The following is an 18,815-nucleotide window of genomic DNA, read 5'->3' as shown; positions in this document are numbered from 1 at the left end:
TATGTATATTTTTGACCCAGCAGATTTGATCACTTTTTTCTGTTCACCCATAATAAAGTCATAAAAGAACCAAACTTCATGAATGTTTTTTGTGACAAAGAAGTATCTGTTCCAATCACTCTATCAGAGAAAAATCAGAGTTGTAGAAATAACTGGAAACTCAAGAGAGCCATGACATTATGTTCTTCACAAGTGTATGTAAACTTTTGACCACAACTGTAAGAGTAGTGTCTGAAAGGAAAAGGTTGGGGGTACATGAAGCAGAAATTAGTTTATTCCGCCGGATGTCTGGACTTACATTTAAATAGAGGGTGAAGACCACTCTCATCTGGGAGTGACTCACAGTATAGCTGCTGCTTCCTCTCACTTCTTATTGCAGAATCCCTCGCTAACCACGTTTGAGGTGACTGGGAATTGGCAAGTGCCTGTTTCTATCTTTTTTGATGTCTTTAATTAACTGACAGCCATTGACGGAGCTATGAACTGGAAGTGCTAGCAGTGGTCTTTTTCTGTCCGCCTTCTCAGTCCAACTGGATCGGATGTCTGGTGCTGTCAATAGCAGTCTATTAGTTAACATGTTTCCAGAGACCTGATGGATACTGTTTATATGAATTGTTACGCTCCAAAGTAGAGTGAAATGCTTGGTGAATCATAAGTGGCTCAGACTGGAGCTGATTAATCTTCGCATCGAGAGGAGCTGGATGAGGCGGCTCGGTCATCTGATTAGGAATCAGGATGCCTTCTTGACATGTAGGTATCCAGACACTTGATGCACACCGTTTTGTTTAATTGTTACATTCCAAAATAGATTTTGAAGCTTGGAAAGCTGGAACGGGCCAAGAGTATAAATGTTTCTTCTTTGCATCAAGAGGAGCCGAATGAGGCGGCTCCGGCATCTGATTATGATGTCTACTAGACGCTTCCATGGTAGGAAATTACACAACTAATCAAAATGGGATAAAATTAATTAAGAAAAACATGCTAGGGATTAAAGATTGTTTTCAAAGATCAGGTAAGAAAACGACAGCTCTTTTCAAACGGCGTCTGGCTGCTAATGTAATTTAATGGCAAATAATATACTGTATCTGGCTCCTGATTTTTTTTTTTTTTACATCAGACTCTTAACTTCAGACTGAAAAACGTCCAAATGGGATAAACCACGTGACCATGCTTTCTTCTCTTTGTAGTCCCAAGAATGTATGCAAACAAGGCTTGCTGTTCAGAAGGAGCGACATAAATAAAGCAGCACGAATAAAACACAAAATGGAGCAAAACTAGTGTTTCTTGAGTAAAATAATTATGGCTGAAATCATAATTTTAGTACATTATCCTCATTTGCGTGTTGAAAAGAAGTGTTGGTATCAGATATTGATGCTGATTTCAACAAAAAAAAAATCAAAAAGTAAAGATGTGTCAGTGAACTGTGTAACCCATTTACATACCACCTACAGACTAGGTCTGGTTAGAAGTCTGGGTCCGGATAATTTGGCCTTGGCAGCAGTAAATGAAACATAACAAGTAGGGTTGAGAATCTTTGGCTTGAGATCGATTCAAAGTGTATCTTGAGACACGGGTTGCGATTAGATACAAACACAATATCATTAAAGTGCGTACGACAGGAGAAAAAAAGTCTTAAATAGAATTACTATGTGAATTAGAATCATATTTTGAGACGATTTGATTATATACAAGAATTTAGCAAAGCGCAGATGACGAGAAATTAGTCATTTAATTTTCCGGTTAGCCACGCCTACCATTCCAGCTCCAGCATCCCCAACAGGTGGATGACGTCTGCGGAGTCACGATTTCATCTGATTTAGTATGCAGCCCATTGAGGGGGAATTATTCACAACGAGGAAAACACGACGAAGAGAGCCGCAAAATGTCATTGTTTCAGTCTCTCTTCTCCAATATTTTTACAGGATATTATTTTTCATCCAAGTATTTTTCCCCAAAAGCTAAATAAATGGCATGGTCGGTCATGACAAATAACAGTCTTGTGCTAAATGGAATATGAAATAATTAAAATGCATTTATTCAAGACGACATGGCAAAATTACTCCATAATGGTCAAAATTGTCGACTTCACCTTTACTGTTGCACCTCCCGAACGATATTTTATGCCACCTAAATCGGGCTTATGTCATTTCCCTTCCCCGGCTTCGGAGAATGTAAACAAACCAAGAGGCGTGACAACTAGCCGACATGCTAACCCGAACCGAGTGATGTTTCAAAGTCTTCGAAGCGGAAAATAACACATAACTAGCCCGGATCCTTTCACATGATGACTGGGTTGTTGATTGTCTTTGCCGATCGGCAAACCGCCCGGCGGAGAGCAATTCACAGCTCGTATCGTTGCTACTACAGACAGGAGAGCTCGCCGGGGAAGCAGCTGGACAATGACCGCTGAACAAACCGTCCGACATCGGAGGAGCGTGTAGCTGCCAAATGGTCAACACAAATATGGCAAAATAATGCTTTATTCACGGCGAAGTCATAAACAGCCAGAGAGAGTCATAGGCGAGCGGCTGCAGTTGTTGTGCAGCTAACATGTGCAGTTAATGTGTATGAGGAGAACGTTTTACATGCCCATACATGATCAAACGTGAATAGTCCTTTATCTAAAGAAAGTTTGTAGTGTTTACTTTGTAATCGCTGTATTCACAGCTATTTTTAACTTAAGTTGCCATTTCTGATCGGTCGGAAAATTTGACAGAACGCCGGGCACATGAAGAGAGGAAAAAGCCGAGTATAATGCTCTCCCGGCAGAGGGATGTGCGACAAGACGCCGGTTGTTGGCCGGGGAGGCAAGGAGCATGTCAGCCACAAAATGCAAGGCACCTACATATCAAAATGATCCCAGTATTTGACATAATACAAAACACGATGTTTACTCACTTCCTGGTAAGTCCAATGGTCCCACAGCAGTAAGGCTTGTTTTGGCCAATATCCACCGGTGAATGGGAACCTTTTGAAACCCCAAAAAGGCGCAAACGCCTTTCCCTCGTACAGCAAGATTTTTCTGCAGCCGTTTGGCTGGTGTGATGCGAAAAATAAACGTACTAATCCGCAAAATCAGCTGAATCCTTAGTCCTTCTCATACAACAGTACGGCTGTATAGTGAAGAGGACTCCTTCCTCCGTACATGTCACAGTCCCCTCTTTCTCAACTCGAGACTGTTGCCGGAAGTTTTAATGGCGCGGGATTAAAAAAACTAAATAAATATAGCGATCGCTTCCACATACATCCAAGCGGTCCATTTCATTCAGGAGCATAAAATACCGTGTGTATTATGAGATAAACATGCCTTTTCGTGTCACAGGCAGTTTAAACCCATAAAAAAAAGTTTGTTTAGGATTCAGTTTGCTATTGATATCCTTGTGTTTCTTGTCCTAACAACTGGATGTTGGTCTAGTTGCTTTTTTTGTGTGTGTCACAACTCTAGACATGCGAAAATGAACAAGAGTTTGTCTGCAATGAAATAAAGACAAGAATATTTTGAAGTGGTAAAATCTTAATGATTAGGGTATGTATTGGGTGTTCAGACTGTATAAAATCACTGCTCTGTTAACGAATGACCAAAAGGAAGACTTTCATCCATTTTCAGTAAAAACTATCCTTCAAAGGTCCAGGGTAAGATAACGAGTAAGAATGATGTGGGCGAGCTTTCAACTTACCGTACAGCATCTGCAATGCGACTGCTCTCTTTCCTGCGGTCGGTGGACAGACGGCCCATCAGGTAGGATGGCTCTAGCCCGCTGCAGAAGATGGTCCCCACAGAGCTGAGTAATAACAGTTTACTGTCATCGGCTGCCGCGTTACCTAGAGCCCGACACACCTCCTTCATGATCTGAAAAGCAACATAAGGACAGGTGTGATGCAAGTCTACCTTCCAACCTATACAGGCAAGCAATTCACATTAAGTTCTTTCGCCATTGATTGAAATCCCTAATTATTATTTCGATACAAAAGATTAATACAGAGCATATATCCAGAGTTGACTCTGACATTTACATACATTGACAGTGTAAGAAGACTAAATGATTTAAAAAATGTTGTCACTGGCTAAAATAGTTCTAGAAATAAGTACTGTGCATACGTACAAGTCAATCATTCTGTTTCTGGTGTGATTCAGCAGACAAGAAGCAAATCAGCATCATTAGACATATCATTACACAAAGTTTACCATCATTTTTGGAATATAAGGTACACCTGACTAAAAGGCGCCCCCACCAAATTTGACACGAAAATGACTTTTTTTCGTAGATAAACCGGACTATAAACTGCACCTATCAAAGTTGACAAGAAAACTATTTGTTCATGTATAAGCCGAACTGGACGATAAACCACAGGGATGGTCTCACCTAAAGACTACTGTTGTCGCGATACTATAATATTTTCAACTTGATATCTATCTATCTATCTATCTATCTATCTATCTATCTATCTATCTATCTATCTATAAAACAACTCAATACAATTTTCGATACTACATAAATTTAAAAAAAAAAAGATTTTATAGGAACTCTTTCAGTGCCATTGGACGATGATAGACGTCCAGTCTTGTGGCTCATGAAAATTTAAGACTCTTCAAAACAGTTTATGACTAGTAGACGTTCAATCCACTTGAACTGGGAGGGTGGCAGTGAATTAATGTTCATTCACTTTCAACCCTCCAACTTCAAATGGATTGGATGTCAAGCAGCCAATAAGTTAATGAGAAAAAATTCAAAAATATCCTCCACTACTATCAAGAGTCATGCAGAATCAAATTTACCCCATGACAACAAAATTCTCTTAACCTGTGGTAGCCCAAAAACCAAGGGCGTAGGTTTGCATAGGGACGGTAGGGACATAACACTACCAACTTTTCAGGATGCTTAAATTGTCCCCACCAACTTTTAAGTAACCTTATTTGCATTTATAATGAATTCAGTTATATGAGTAATTTAGAATGTGTTCCCATATGTTGTAAGGATAGAACTGACCCTACCATTAATAAGTGAATTATTTTCATTATGGTCAGACTTACAGTACATCTACATCTTTTGACTTGCCAGGCCATTTTTCCCCCTCAAACGAACGTTTGATTGGCTGATGACTTGACCCAATCAGCAAAAGCACTCACAGCCCTGAAAAAAATACAACATGTCGACAACAATGCCGCCTCCTCTGCCCCTTCGAAGTTTTTTTTCGACCAGCAGCAGCAGCCACTGTATGTAAAAAGACAACAATGGAGTGTAGGTGGGGAACACACCACTAATTTTGATATTGAAAGTCTGACCTCAGAAGAACATTAAACTGTGTGAGTTTGCTAACCTGTAAACTTGAATAGGAAGCTGCTTAGAGAGACGTTAATAAGACTTACTAAACTTTTATTTTTGTTATTCCCTGACTAAGTTTTTTCAATTATATTTAATTTCTTTATTTCGACAATGTTGAGTGGTCTTAACACAAATGTTTATTTTTTGCATTCCCGGATAGTTGAGATTATTAACAAGTATACGTATGTTAATATAATTTATGTTCAAATATTGCAATTTAAATGTGCTAGTAAAATCCAGACATTTATTCTGGAATTTAAAAAAAAATAGTAGTTTTTGAAAACAGAGGTTTGAATCGAACGGTGTATCACCTGAACCAATACACTTGAAAGTTAGTAAAAGCCAATACAGATTTACAGACTTGCATTAATCATTTAGCCTATCAATTAATTCGGTTCATATTCGTGAGAAATGTAGCCCCCGTTCACACAATCTATTTGGTCTTATTAATGTCCCGTCCCCAGCAAAAAGTCTACATGTAGGTTATGCTGTTATATCGTCCCTACCAATGTTGAGACCAAACCTACGCCCTTGCCAAAAACTACTAGATAACTGAGTAATCAAGTATTGTATCCCTACACAACATTTCAATATCAATACAATTCAATACATTTAACAAGCCTAAAAAAGACATACACCTTAACGGCCTGCAAAATCCACATATAGGACGCACTGGACTATACGCCGCAGCGTTCAAAGCGGAGGGAAAAAGTAGCGGCTTATAGTCTGAAAATTACGGTATTTGCTCTTCGTTTTGAATGACATTGGTATTTTATAAACCACAGTGATTTATTGTGTCCAGGTGAATCAAAATCCCGCTCAAACAATATGATTAAAAAATATTACTTCCAAACAATGAAAGAGACAACTGTAAAAATGAAACGAATGTGTAATGAGTAGCTCGAGAGAAAACTAGGCTTGTGCAAAGAACAGAAAAGGATGTTGATTTTGTTTTTAATCAAACAGAGGGATGGACTGCTGCTCAGCTTAAACTCAAAGATGAGAACGAGTACACACTCAATTCAGCAGGGATGACAAACTCAGTGCATTAATCACAAATTCTGGGACCTAAACCATGAATGAATCGTTGTTTATATGTATCACACAAATCATCATCTGGATTTCTTTATTCACACCAACAATGAAGGTGTAGAATAGCTCATTAGTCGTACAGTTGCTTAGTGAATATTTTAGTCACATCAACCCTCTTCTAAGCCTTTTGATAAAAATCTAATGTTTTCAAATTTGAAAAAAGAGATTAAACTGACACTATAGCGCAATTAGAAAGTGTAGAATAGCTCAATTTAAAACTTTTATATATCAAATAGTTTTAAATATTTATATCATGGGACAGTTTAAAAGACTTTCTTAGCCAAAACCAGCTTTATTAGTTCCTTGGTATTTCTATTTTAAAAATCAGACAGGAAGAGTAAAGGTATTCCATGTTCTATTTCATTCCTTCTGACCGCCAGAGGGCGGTGCTTAGCACCTGGATATCTACGTGTGCGCAGCACAAAGGTCGAGAATAAAATACCAACAAAGTCACGCCATTGGACGTGACCTGGGTGACGTCAGAGGTCGATAAGAGCCCCGCTCACCCAGCACTAGTTCCTTTTCTACATTCTCGCATCGGCGAAGGTCGTATTACCGCGCTCGCCGGAAGCCTCGAAACCGGCTTGGTTGGAGCTACGTGGATTACGTCCTCCAGAGGCTGCGAGCTGCGGCTGGACTATCGATTTCTTCACGTTCTGGATTATCTTCAGTTGCATATTTTCTGTGAGTGTTTTCCGCTCCGGACTCTATTGATTGTATTGTTGTGAGTATATTTCGCTCTGATACGCTAATGTAGCACCGCGGCTATTTCCACCAATCATGCGGGCCCGCACTGGCTAATGTGTCGCCGCGGCGGTTTCTTCCGAACCGGGTTATTGATTAGGCTGTGAGTGTTTCCCGCTCCGCGCCATTTTTGTTTGGTGTGCCGTGAGTGTTTCCTCGCTCTTTGCATTTATACAACGGGAGTGTTTTTACTCACTCTTTGCATTTCTACAACGGGAGTGTGTGAGTGTATTTTCGCTCCGCGCCTCCTCCAGCTGTAACCGAGTGGCTTGTTTGCTTCGAGCCTCAATACTGTGGACTGGTCCTCGAGTGTTATTCGCTCGGGGAGCCTCGTACTTTGCTGACTCACTCCGGAGTTCGTGAGTAGGGCTCGCACTGTGTGTAGGCATGTCGGGACCGCTCGTGAACGCGTGTGCTCGCTGTTTAGCCCACCTGAGCCCAGAAGACGGACACACTTTATGCCCGTCGTGTTTAGGTGTTGGGCATTTAAGAAAGGCGCTCACCGAGGAAGCGTGTCTTAATTGTGTCTGCATCCCGTTGTCGGAAAGGTCCGCTAGACTGGCTTTGGTGGAAAATGATATTTCTCACGGCGCGTTGGCGTCGAGCCCAAAAAAGACGACCAAGCGCCATAAGAAGCAGCATGTTGGGGCCACCTCATCAAAGAAGGCTTGTGATACCGACCACATGCTATCTGCTAAGGTTGACACTTTGGCCTCTGAGTTCGCTCAGATTAAATCATTACTCCTGAATTTACAGCCAGGGGGGGATATGTGTGCAAACACAGGTGTCATTGATAGCGTGCCTGAGCAGGAGCACTGCAGTGTAGTTGGCCACCTGGAAGAGGACGTTGTGTCCATAGCAGCAAGTGACTCGCTGTTTAGGACCGGAGATGTTACCTATGGTGGTGACCTTGACATCGGGCCTTCTCCATGCCCCTCGGTAGCGGACTCTGACACTTCCGAGTCCCTACCCCCAGACTCTAGTCCTGGTTTGTCTTTCATAAAGCAAACTGTCCAATTAGCCCTTTCACAACTGGGTATTGAGACATTACCAGCTGAGAATTCGGTTTCTAATGCCTTCTTTAAGACCGCTCAAAAACCACAATTCTGTGTGCCAGCATCACAACCCTATATCAAAGAGCTTCAGCTTTGCTGGACGGATCCTAAGTCGTCCACCCACTTGTCCCAAGACTGTAGGGCACTCAGCTCTATGCATGATGCTGCTCAATATGGGTTAAACAAGATGCCGTCGGTGGACAGCATTGTCGCGAGCCTGATAGTGGACCCAGCAGATGCTGCCCGCGCAGAGGCACGATGCCCGCCCCCACAGTGCCGGGTGACTGATGATCTCCTTACCAAGGCCTATGATGTTGCGGCTCGGATTGGCCGCTTGGGTAATACATTTTCCCACCTTGCCCTGGCCCTTTCACAGTCATTGAGGGTTGCAGGTGTCAATGAAAGTTTACAGAACCTGAGCGATGCTTCCCTCCAGACATTTGCATATATGTCCAGAGAACTTGGCAGACTCATGTCGACACTTACTGTGACCAGACGCCAAGTATGGTTGGCACAGTCTCCTCTGACTGAGTCGTGTAGGGGTGCGCTTCGCACTCTACCTGTTGTTCCGGGTCAAGTGTTTGGCCCAGCAGCCCAACAAACCCTTGAGAGAGCTGTGGAAGCCAACAGGTCCTGGCAACAGTTTGTTGACCTGCAACGAGCTTCCAGGCCCCCCCACAGACGTGCTCCTACCTATCACTCTGCTACCAGGGCTCCACCTGCGCCGAGAACTGCACGTCCAGTTTCTGCGGATGGACATTCCTCTCTACGGCCTGTTTTTCGGGAGCCGACAGGAAGACCTCCAAGAGCCGACCGATTTCACAGACTTCAACACACTCGCCCCTCCAAGCACTCTACCGCTAGTAGGGGCAGGAACGGTAGAGTTTGACTACCATTGCCAGGGCCTCAGCCATTTTACCGAACTCCATCTCAGACGCTGGGTCGCCCTTGTTCCAGACCCATGGGTCATTTCAACTCTGTTCAGAGGTTACACTATTCAGTTCAAGCGTCGTCCCCCAAAGTTCAATGGGGTGAAGACAACAGTTGTGTCAGATCCAGGGAAACGTATGGCCCTCAGAAAAGAGATCGTAGAACTCTTACAGAAGGATGCTATAGAGTTGGTTCCCAGTTCAAACCTGTTGAAAGGGTTTTATTCAATGTATTTTCTTGTTCCGAAGAAGGACGGCGGATTTCGCCCTATCCTCGACCTGAGATCACTAAATTGTTACCTCAAGCGTCTAAAATTTCACATGCTTCGCACGACGGACGTTCTCCAATCAATCACTCAAGGAGACTGGTTTACAAGTGTGGATTTAAAGGACGCCTATTTTCACGTGCCAGTGGTACCACACCACAGGCCTTTCCTTCGCTTTGCCTTCGAAGGAAAAGCATACCAATACAGAGTGCTGCCATTCGGCCTCTCTCTTGCTCCCCGGACATTTACAAGATGCATGGCTGCGGCGCTGGCCCCCCTGCAGAGCCGCGGCCTCAGAATTCTTCCTTACTTGGACGATTGGCTTGTGTGTTCACAGACTCGGGAACAAGCTCTCAGCCACACCACGCTGCTGTTGGACCATGTGAAGCAACTAGGTCTCAAGGTAAACCTTTCAAAAAGTCATTTGATTCCCAGCCAACATGTGATTTTCATCGGCATGAGCTTAAGCTCCTTAACTATGACCGCCTCTCCGTCGCCACAAAGGGTGGACGACGTTCTCCGAACGGTCACGCGTGTCAGACACAGTGCGAGTCTGTCATACGGGACCGTCCTCCAGTTGTTGGGGAAACTGACTGCACTATCAGTTGTGGTGCCATTGGGGCTTTTGTTTTTGCGCCCGTTACAGATTTGGATGAACGGTTTGGGATTGGATCCCACCCGACATCAACGCAGACTTGTGACTCTCTCAGGGCGTTGTCATCGACTTCTAAGGCCCTGGATGGACAGGCAGTTCATATGCAAAGGGGTCACGTTAGGTTCTCTTCCCTCACGCCGAGAAGTGGTTGTAACGGATGCGTCGCTATCAGGCTGGGGTGCAGTGTGGAACCACAGGACGATCAGGGGTGTTTGGTCCCCACTGGAGAGACTTTGTCACATAAATGTATTGGAGCTTCGTGCTGTTCGACTTGGTCTCAAGCATTTTCTCCCTGCGCTGAGTGGAAAGCATGTTCTGGTTCGGTCGGACAATACGTCCACTGTCTACCATATAAACCACCAAGGGGGGACCAGATCTCCTCTCTCACTGGTGGAGGCTCAAAAACTTCTCCTGTGGGCTTTTCCACACCTTCTGAGTCTCAGGGCAGTCCATCTTCCGGGGGTGCGGAACTGTGCAGCAGACTTACTCTCCAGGCAGAAACCACCGCCTGGGAGTGGAGGTTGAACCCTGCTGTGGTTCAGGAGATATGGGGGAGGTTCGGTGTTGCAGAGGTGGACCTCTTCGCTTCAGAAGCAACCACTCATTGTCAACTGTGGTTTTCCCTTGCGGAACCGAACAGTCCACTAGGTCAGGATGCCCTAGCACACTCATGGCCAGACTCTCTCCTGTATGCGTTTCCGCCTCTTCCTCTCTTAATGGTGACTCTGCACAGAATCAGCCAGAGCAATCACAGGGTGTTGTTGGTCGCTCCGTTCTGGCCAGGATGAATGTGGTTTCCGTTGATTCTCAAACATCTCAATGGGGATCCTTGGCCTCTGCCCCAGAGAATGGACCTGTTGTCCCAGTTGGAGGGGAGCATCTGGCACCCCCACCCGGAGCGTCTTCACCTGTACCTGTGGCCTCTGAAGGGCCGGACTCTCTGTTAGAGTCCTGTACAGAGGCGGTTGTACAAACTGTACTTGATGCTCGTGCTACGTCCACGAGGGCGCTTTACAGTAACAGGCGGAGACTGTTCAATAAATGGTGTAAGGATCACGATGTGGATCCTGTGCGCTGCTCTGTGCCAATATTACTTAGCTATTTACAAGAACTTCTTGATAAGGGACTTTCTGTATCAACCTTAAAAGTGTACGTGGCTGCGATAGCCACCCACCATGTTTTGGTGGATGGCCGATCAGTGGGCTCTCATTCCCTGGTGTGTCGGTTTTTGAAGGGTGCCCTTCGTCGACGGCCTCCAAGATTACCACGCGTCCCCACGTGGGACCTTCCGTTAGTCCTGGAGGGTTTGTGTTCAACCCCTTTTGAGCCTTTGAATGGGGCTGACCTTAAGTGGGTCACAATAAAAACTGCGTTCCTCCTCGCAATTACTTCAGCGAAGCGAGTGAGTGAATTACATGCTTTATCGATTTCTCCGAACTGTTTAAAGTGGAATCCTGACTGTTCTGGGGTTACATTATGGCCCAATCCGAGTTTTCAACCGAAGAGACTTTCAGCCTTTCACATTAACCAGCCAGTTACCCTGGCTGTGTTTAACGATGTGAGTGAACCTGACGGACATTTGCAAAGTTTGCTATGTCCTGTTCGTATGCTGAAGCACTATATTAGCGTGACTGCAAGCACTCGTAAAACAGATGCTCTTTTTGTATGTTTTGGTGACAAAAATAAAGGCTGCACAGTCTCGAAGCAACGCTTGTCACATTGGGTTGTCGAAGCTATTCTTCAGGCCTATGAATCCAAAGGTCTTCAGCCTCCTAAAGTCACGTGCCATTCCACAAGGAAGATGGCAACTTCCTGGGCGGCACTGAGAGGTGTTCCTCTGAATGACATCTGTTCCGCAGCAACGTGGGCATCGTCTTGTACGTTTGCCCGCTTCTACAGAGTGAATGTGGCAGCTCCTCACCCGGTAGCTTCAGTAGTGCTGTCGGCTTCCTCTCACCGTGACTGAGCCTCGGTATGTGTGGTGTCTTCGTGACATTGTTGGTATAAAGTCATCCAGGTGCTAAGCACCGCCCTCTGGCGGTCAGAAGGAATGAAATAGAACGAGAGTTACTTCTGTAACTAAGGTTCTATGAATTCCGGATGACCGCCAGAGCTGCCTGTCACTCAGACTCCCTGCGAGTACATTCCGAAAAGGAACTAGTGCTGGGTGAGCGGGGCTCTTATCGACCTCTGACGTCACCCAGGTCACGTCCAATGGCGTGACTTTGTTGGTATTTTATTCTCGACCTTTGTGCTGCGCACACGTAGATATCCAGGTGCTAAGCACCGCCCTCTGGCGGTCATCCGGAATTCATAGAACCTTAGTTACAGAAGTAACTCTCGTTTTAGTGAGTTATACACTCACCGGCCACTTTATTAGATACACCTGTCCAACTGCTCGTTAACACTTCATTTTTAATCAGCCAATCACATGGCGGCAGCTCAGTGCATTTAGGCATGTAGACATGGTTTAAGACAATCTCCTGCAGTTCAAACCGAGCATCAGTATGGGGAAGAAATGTGATTTGAGTGACTTTGAACGTGGCATGGTTTTTGGTGCCAGAAGGGCTGGTCTGAGTATTTCAGAAACTGCTGATCTACCGGGATTTACACGCACAACCATCTCTAGGGTTTACAGAGAATAGTCTGAAAAAGAAAAAATATCCAGTGAGCGGCAGTTCTGTGGGCGGAAATTTCTTGTTGATGCCAGAGGTCAGAAGAGAATGGCCAGACTGGTTCGAGCTGATAGGAAGGCAACAGTGACTCAAATAACCACTCATTACAACCAAGGTAGGCAGAAGAGCATCTCTGAATGCACAGTACGTCGAACTTTGAGGCAGGTGGGCTACAGCAGCAGAAGACACGCCGGGTGCCACTCCTTTCAGCTAAGAACAGGAAACTGAGGCTACAATTTGCACAAGCTCATCGAAATTGGACAATAGAAGATTGGAAAAACGTTGCCTGGTCTGATGAGTCTCGATTTCTGCCACGACATTCGGATGGTAGGGTCAGAATTTGGCGTCAACAACATGAAAGCATGAATCCATCCTGCCTTGTATCAATGGTTCAGGCTAATGGTGGTGGTGTAATGGTGTGGGGAATATTTTCTTGGCACTCTTTGGGCCCCTTGGTACCAATTGAACATCGTTGGAACGCCACAGCCTACCTGAGTATTGCTGCTGACCATGTCCATCCATCCCTTTGTGACTACAATGTACCCAACTTCTGATGGCTACTTTGAGCAGAATAATGCGCCATGTCATAAAACTGGAATCATCTCAGACTTGTTTCTTGAACATGACAATGAGTTCACTGTACTCAAATGGCCTCGACAGTCACCAGATCTCAATCCAATAGAGCATCTTTGGGATGTGGTGGAACGGGAGATTCGCATCATGGATGTGCAGCCGACAAATCTGCACCAACTGTGTGATGCCACCATGTCAATATGGACCAAACTCTCTGAGGAATGCTTCCAGCACCTTGTTGAATCTATGCCACGGAGAATTGAGGCAGTTCTGAAGGCAAAAGGGGATCCAACCCGTTACTAGCATGGTGTACCTAATAAAGTGGCCGGTGAGTGTATACAGAACTGTTCTTTTAGACCAGGGGTTGGGAACCTATGGCTCGCGAGCCAGATCTGGCTCTTTTGACTGCTGCATCTGGCTCTCAGACAAATCATTAATCATTAAAAAAAAAAAAAAAAAAAAAAGTTTTGTTATACTCGGCGACGGTCACCAGTCATATGCTGGTATTGTCCAGTAATGAGCGGCGTATGTTAACTTTTAACTTTTTTAATGCTACATTCATGCAACATTCGCGCAATTCGCGCTAGATTTAATCAAAAAGCAACCTAGATGTGCTACGTTAGATCCCTCCAAGTCCCATGCCATTGGCTGCGTGAGCCCAGGGTGATCATGGGACACGTAGTCCGTATACTACAACCGGCGATTAGAAAACCGGTTCGCAGTAATTTTAGTGGGAAAGTAGCAAACATACATGTCGTTGTGTTTATCTATATTTTTATTTATCTGTCAATCGCATTGGCAACGCAGATGAGGCAGATACACTGTTCAAGTGGGGTCGCCATATTTTGCAGTCGAAAATAGCGGCCGATGTGCGCATGTGCTTGAAGTAAACTACCCTCGTTATTAGTTTCGTTTTCCGTCTTTGTCAGCTAATTTTAGAAACACTTTTGAGAAGATGGGATAAAGAAAAAAAGACGAGGAGTATCTAACGTTCAGCAGGAACTGACAGAGGAATTTGCCTTTGTGGAGAGTTTTTGACGACTTTTCGGATAAAGACCGTCATGATGTCGAATCAGATTGAGACAACGCAAGTGAAGGACATCATGCGGCACCGCTTTTTCTCTTGCTTTGGATGAGTCAACAGACGTAAGCAATTTATCCCAATTCAGCGTGATTGCAAGGTTTTGACTATGAAAGAGACAAAAAGAGGGGAGGATTTATTCAAGCCCTTCACTGAGTTTGCTATAGAAAAAAATCTACCGATGGATAAACTTTCGGTGTGCAATGATTGTGCTCCCTGCATGGTGGAGAAAAACAGGATTCGTGGCACTACGTGAACATGAAAAGAGACGCATCCTAAGTTTGAGTTTTAAGCAAAATCATCAGCAAAAACATGCAGCACCAGAAGTTGTATTAATGGTTAAAAAAATACTCATTATTGATTAGCAACAGCATAATAATGTTATTAAAACAATTCAGAGACCAACCCAAACCCTTGTACTTTATAAGTGTTGAAATTACATAAAATGCACACATTACTTCTATTTTTTTTAGTTTTAAACATATTGTATGGCTGTCATGGAATTACATTTAAAAAAAATGTGATGTTCATGCTCTCTCAGCCAAAAAGGTTTCTGACCCCTGTTTTAGACTATTAATACAGACGGAGACCTTTATCACATGGAGCAGCGATGGTTACTCACAACATCAGTAATATGTACAGACTAACCCTAACGTTTAGATGTGCCAGGTTAATGGCATCTGCATCTCTCCGCTGAACTGTGTAATATCCATTTGTGCAAAGTAAAATAATGCATGGAATTCATGTAAAGAGTTGTCAATATTTTTTTTTGAGATGCAACGTGTTAGAAGGACAAAATCTACTGTGTGAAAGTTATCCTGCTAAATAGATTCATGCTAAAGAACTATCATTCAAATCAATCATTTCTCAAAAGTCTATTCAACTACATCTTCATTTATTGGGTGTGAAAACAGTGTTGTTCCCACCTCCGGCGTCAGAGCGTTGTTGTCCGTTGTTTGGCTAGAAAGGAGGACATGTGTGAAACCATCCTCCTTCCGCACTACGATGTCCCGAAATCGACAGTTGCTCTCGTTCTGTCGCACGTTGTACCTGAGCCGCTTGTCAAACACATAGCACTTCTCCTCTGCCAGCTTGCGTTTTACTGAGCTCTGCAGATGCATCTTGCCATTGGCCAGGGGGGAGCCTGACAAAGAGAGGTTAAACAAAAACGATCATGTTGTAGTCTTGTATTCATGTGAAATTTGTTTAGCACAATTCAACACAAGGCAATTCAAAGTGCTTTACATCACATAAAGATTCACAAACAGAGATTGTAAAAATCACATTAAAAAAAAAAAAAAAAAGAAAGTTAAAAACAAAGACAATTGAAACAGGAAATAAAATTCTACATAAAATGAAATTAAATCGTCAAAAGAATTAAAAAAAATATTGAAATCGAAATATATAAAAAGCAGATAACTTGAAATTTTGTAATACAGTGGGGCAAATAAGTATTTAGTCAACCACCAATTGTGCAAGTTCTCCTACTTGAAAAGATTAGAAAGGCCTGTAATTGTCAACATGGGTAAACCTCAACCATGAGAGACAGAATATGGGGAAAAAAACAGAAAATCACATTGTTTGATTTTTAAAGAATTTATTTCCAAATTCGAGTGGAAAATAAGTATTTGATCACCTACAAACAAGCAAGATTTCTGGCTGTCAAAGAGGTCTAACTTCTTCTAACGAGGTCAAACGAGGCTCCTGTTTGAATGGCACCTGTTTTAACTCATTATCGGTATAAAAGACACCTGTCCACAACCTCAGTCAGTCACACTCCAAACTCCACTATGGCCAAGACCAAAGAGCTGTCAAAGGACACCAGAGACAAAATTGTAGACATGCATCAGGCTGGGAAGACTGAATCTGCAATAGGTAACACGCTTGGTGTAAAGAAATCAACTGTGGAAGCAATTATTAGAAAATGGAAGACATACAAGACCACTGATAATCTCCCTCGATCTGGGGCTCCATGCAAGATCTCACCATGTGGCTTCAAAATGATAACAAGAATGGTGAGCAAAAATCCCAGAACCACACGAGGGGACCTAGTGAATGACATACAGAGAGCAGGGACCGCAGTAAAAAAGGCTACTATCAGTAACACAATGCTCCGCCAGGGACTCAAATTGTGCACTACCAGACGTTTCCCCCTGCTGAAGAAAGTACACGTTCAGGCCCATCTGCGGTTCGCTAGAGAGCATTTGGATGATCCAGAAAAGGACTGGGTGAATGTGTTATGGTCAGATGAAACCAAAATAGAACTTTTTGGTAGAAACACAGGTCCTCGTTTTTGGAGGAGAAAGAATACTGAATTGCATCCGAAGAACACCATACCCACTGTGAAGGATGTGGGTGGAAACATCATGCTTTGGGGCTGTTTATCTTCAAATGGACCAGGATGACTGATCTGTGTAAAGGAAAGAATGAATGGGGCCATGTGTCTCATGTATCTCCTTCCATCAGCAAGGGCATTGAAGATGAGACGTGGCAGGGTCTTTTAGCATGACAATGATCCCAAACACACAGCCAGGGCAACAAAGGAGTGGCTTCATAAGAAGCATTTCAAGGTCCTGGAGTGGCCTAGCCAGTCTCCAGATTGCAACCCCATAGAAAATCTGTGGAGGGAGTTGAAAGTCCGTGTTGCCCAACGACATCCCCAAAACATCATTGCTCTAGAGGAGATCTGCATGGAGGAATGGGCCAAAATACCAGCAAGAGTGTGTGAAAAGCTTGCGAAGAGTTACAGAAAACGTTTGGCCTCCGTTATTGCCAACAAAAGGTACATAATAAAGTATTGAGATGAACTTTTGGTATTGACCAAATACTTATTTTCAACCATGATTTGCAAAAAAAATATTTGAAAATCAAACAATGTGATTTTCTGTTTTTTTTTTCACATTTTGTCTCTCATGGTTGAGGTTTACCCATGTTGACAATTACAGGCCTCTGTAATATTTTCAAGTGGGAACACTTGCACAATTAGTGGTTGACTAAATACTTATTTGCCCCACTGTACATAGACGGTTATGAATTTCGTGTGGTAAACTATAGCGTTTTTAGCCCTGATGTAAAGGAGCTAACAGTTTGAGCACACTTCAAACCTTCAGACCTAAATCAGAATTAAAAAAAAGAAAAAAGAACTGTAATTAATATTTGGCAAGTTGTCATTTGATATGTGAAAACATAATGCATTTTGGTTATATGTGTGGTATATGAAAATATTGTTTCTTTTACCCACCCACAAACTGCATGTGCAAATACCGTTAAAATTAGTAAATTATAGGTTTTCTAGACAAACTAAATTAGCTTTTCTAAAGCGGTACTTTAGACTAAAAGCAAATTAGAGTTGGAGTTTATGGGTGGGCTGAGGGGGCCAGGTCCTCCTGGTGGCTGAAAAGTGTCATTGCATGTAATTGACTTTCCTATATATGACTTTAAAGTTTTACGGTAAAATATTGTCCATAAAAGTTTTAAAGTAGGGCTGTCAAACGATTAAAATTTTTAATCGCGTTAATTACAGCTTAAAAATTAATTAATCGTAATTAATCGCAATTAATCGCAATTCAAACCATCTATAAAATATGCCATATTTTTCTGTATATTATTGTTGGAATGGAAAGATAAGACACAAGATGGATATATACATTCAACATACGGTACATAAGTACTGTATTTGTTTACAATAAATCAACAAGATGGCAATAACATTATTAACATTCTGTTAAAGTGATCCATGGATAGAAAGACTTGTAGTTCTTAAAGATAAATATTAGTACAAGTTATAGAAATTTTATATTAAAACCCCTCTTAATGTTTTCGTTTTAATAAAATTTGTAAAATTTTCAATCAAAAATTAAACTAGTAGCCCGCCATTGTTGATGTCAATAACTACTTACACAATGGTAATGGATGCTGAAGCCTATAAAAGCAGTCGCACCCAACCGCCAGCAGAGGGCGGAAAAACTCCATAAAACACAATTAACAAGTTGGCCTTTCACTATACTGACATTTAAATCTGTCTGAGCGGGGCTAGTGCGTTAATTGCGTCAAATATTTTAACGTGATTAATTAAAAAAATTAATTACCGCCCGTTAACGCGATAATTTTGACAGCCCTATTTTAAAGCAATTAAACAAAAAACAAAAATGAATGAAATGAACAAAAACATATTTTAAGTTTAGTTTAAGTTTTATAATGGGTCAAAATTATTACTCGAACAGATCATGTGACTAGCATCTTAGACGGTCATTTGCTTTGCATAGCCAAAATCACCTGAGGACCGAAGACGCAAGATGGATATACTGGACTGTCTCAGAAAATTAGAATACACAATATTCTAATTTTTTGAGACAGTCCTGTGTATATATACAGGACTGTCTCAGGAAATTAGAATACACAATATTCTAATTTCCTGACTG

At 42.7% G+C, this 18,815-nt stretch overlaps 1 protein-coding gene across 3 annotated transcripts in view; it reads right to left on the bottom strand.

Moving 5' to 3' along the window:
* Positions 1-18,815, bottom strand: part of LOC130916684 (chromodomain Y-like protein 2) — a 73,237-nt gene that overhangs the window by 8,673 nt on the left and 45,749 nt on the right. For 2 of the 3 annotated variants that reach the window (XM_057837584.1, XM_057837577.1), the window contains exons 3-4: positions 15,321-15,538; positions 3,678-3,850 (exon numbers count right to left, since the gene is read on the bottom strand). In XM_057837584.1, the coding sequence (XP_057693567.1) occupies positions 3,678-3,850; positions 15,321-15,538 (391 nt within the window). The remainder of the gene's footprint in view (positions 1-3,677; positions 3,851-15,320; positions 15,539-18,815) is intronic. The other variant, XM_057837594.1, reaches the window with a different exon arrangement.

The sequence above is a fragment of the Corythoichthys intestinalis genome, chromosome 1 (assembly GCF_030265065.1).
Source record: "Corythoichthys intestinalis isolate RoL2023-P3 chromosome 1, ASM3026506v1, whole genome shotgun sequence".
NCBI classification, from domain to species: Eukaryota; Metazoa; Chordata; class Actinopteri; order Syngnathiformes; family Syngnathidae; genus Corythoichthys; species Corythoichthys intestinalis.
The sequence above is the reverse complement of the archived record's forward strand: the minus strand, read 5'-3'. Positions and strand labels throughout refer to the sequence as shown.